Source organism: Etheostoma spectabile, chromosome 16 (genome assembly GCF_008692095.1).
Source record: "Etheostoma spectabile isolate EspeVRDwgs_2016 chromosome 16, UIUC_Espe_1.0, whole genome shotgun sequence".
Classification (NCBI taxonomy): Eukaryota; Metazoa; Chordata; class Actinopteri; order Perciformes; family Percidae; genus Etheostoma; species Etheostoma spectabile.
Window position 1 is genome coordinate 15,845,897 of NC_045748.1, and position 2,356 is coordinate 15,848,252.

Genomic DNA, 2,356 nt, shown 5'->3' on the forward strand with positions numbered 1-2,356 from the left:
CCCCCCCCCCCCCCCCCCCCACATTTTCTGTCCTCTGTCTTGCTGTCTCATATTCTCCTCCATATGACAAATCTTTAAATAGGCATAGCCAAAGATTGTTTCCTCAAGAGGACTCCTTGCTGGGCATGAAAATTGCTTACTATCTAATTCATTACTTCTGGTGCATGATTGAGGTCAGAGCCCCGTAGCATTAGCTGACACTGACATCTGAGGCTAAGCTAACATCTCTTTGCGAGCATCCCAGAGATTGGTTATCTTCTGTTGTCACTGGAGGAGAGTTATCCCTCATGGGGGGTCAGCAACACACCACTGCAAATGCCAAGTGCCCCGGCTTTCCATCTGCACAGCAACCGAGATGTGTGGGTAAACAGACAACAAGCTCCTAATCTCCTGCTGGGTCTGAGGGGACAGGATGAGACCGGAAAGATGGCCTGCAGCCGGCACCAGAGGGCAAACTCATCAGGATCTGACTCGTGTGCCAAAAAGTTTCTTCTCAAGAGTGATGGGAAGTGCTTTAGAAGTATTAGGGATAAAGCAGAAATATGCATCCAACTCATTTAAATAAAAGGATAAAAGGATTTGTGGTGGTGTTTTGTGTCAGACTACCAAAACTGATGCTCCGTTTTCAAGCTGTAGGTGGAAAGTACGGAATTATGTATGACATGATAATCTCATCTGTTTGACCAACACTTTTTTCTTTTTTTCTCCACCAGGAAATTGTCAACTTTAATTGCCGTAAGCTGGTGGCCACCATGCCTTTGTTTGCCAATGCGGACCCCAACTTTGTGACGGGGATGCTGAGCAAGTTGAAGTTTGAGGTCTTTCAACCCAATGACTACATTATCCGAGAAGGCACTGTCGGGAAGAAGATGTACTTCATTCAACATGGTGTTGCAAGTGTCATCACCAAGTTCAGCAAGGAGATGAAGCTGACAGATGGATCCTACTTTGGAGGTTAGAACAAAAAATGTAACAACTGAACAAAAAAATTCAATTTAAAATAATTTTTCTTCATGAAAATGCAAACACAAATTATACATGTTGGTACTGCCAGGCAAGAAAACCATACAGACAGGCATGTATCCTACAGTATGTTAATACTGTTATATATTGAGACGTGAGTCTAGCCTCAGGTCTTGCGTTTGATGCTGTTTGAAGTTAAGTTATTGTAGATCTAGATTCTCATTAACCAGTGTTGGACGTTAGACAGCTTCTGCAGTTATGCAACCACTCATCTGGTTGTTGGAGTAGGCCAAGGCATGGAACTGGCATCCCTTAGGACACACAGAGGATCCTCCCCCACCCTTACCCTCTCTCTCACACACAACACAACACAACACAACACAACACAACACAACACACACAAACTCTTCTCCCCTCTATTTGTTCCTGATGCATATACTTGCCACTAACAAGAACAGCTAGTCGTTGGTTCTGTGTAAAATCAGGAGCTATTCCCTCAGCCTGTTCTCTTTCTTCCTCTTTCTTTTCTCGGCACGAGTCCCATTCCCACTCCACAACATTACAGATATCATTAATTTTTTAAATGTCAAATGTAATTTCATTTCACGTTGTTTACTCAGACACGACAATGTGTGCTTGCGGATTTTGTCAATGTGAAAGCAAAGCAAAGTTTCCTATTTTAGAGGTTGTTGCATATTTCATCCCCACTATGAAAGGATGCTAAGGAATCTAAGAATACCTTCGCTTTGGTGTGTCTTGCTGCATGCAGTTCATGTCTCACAGGCAAGTAGGGAAGGCAGTGAATCAAAAAAAGAAATTAGTTTCTTTTTCCTGCTTGCTCAATCCACAGGACTGCTGTCATGTCACTAAGTGTATAACTTGCTTTAAATTTGGGATTGGGATGCGTTTTAAATTCTGCATAGAGTTGCAGTGCTGTTCAAACAATTAATCCTATGGGGCTGCAACTAAAGAGATATTCTGCTAAAGATTCGCTGTGGCACAGAACAAGAAGATTTTGTTTTAAAAAACTAAGCTTAACTGTCAGGATAAAAGCCTTTGGCCAATAAGGCTCTGACAAATGGATCGTAGTGGCAGTGAGTGTGAGCGCATCTATCATACAATTTCACACAAAAAGAAAATGCATCTTAGCAGTTTATATGGTTATTTTTTAAGAATTATTGATGGCTTAGCGTAGACTGAACAGTGGTGGGCAATGCTATATTTTGATATGCTCACATATTAGTTCAATTCAATTCAAGGCTTTTACAAACATTACAGGATCAAGGTCAAGGTAACTTTATTAATACCCAAAGGTAGATTTGGCTTACAATGGGTGTTGAGTGGGTCAGCCTCCCTTTATACACACTCTCACACACACACACACACACACACA

At 41.9% G+C, this 2,356-nt stretch overlaps 1 protein-coding gene across 1 annotated transcript in view; it reads left to right on the forward strand.

Annotated features, from left to right (window-relative positions):
- hcn1 (hyperpolarization activated cyclic nucleotide-gated potassium channel 1) overlaps positions 1-2,356 on the forward strand; it is a 66,840-nt gene that overhangs the window by 50,506 nt on the left and 13,978 nt on the right. Inside the window, exon 6 of the mRNA XM_032540306.1 lies at positions 714-954. Coding sequence (XP_032396197.1) covers positions 714-954 — 241 coding nt within the window. The remainder of the gene's footprint in view (positions 1-713; positions 955-2,356) is intronic.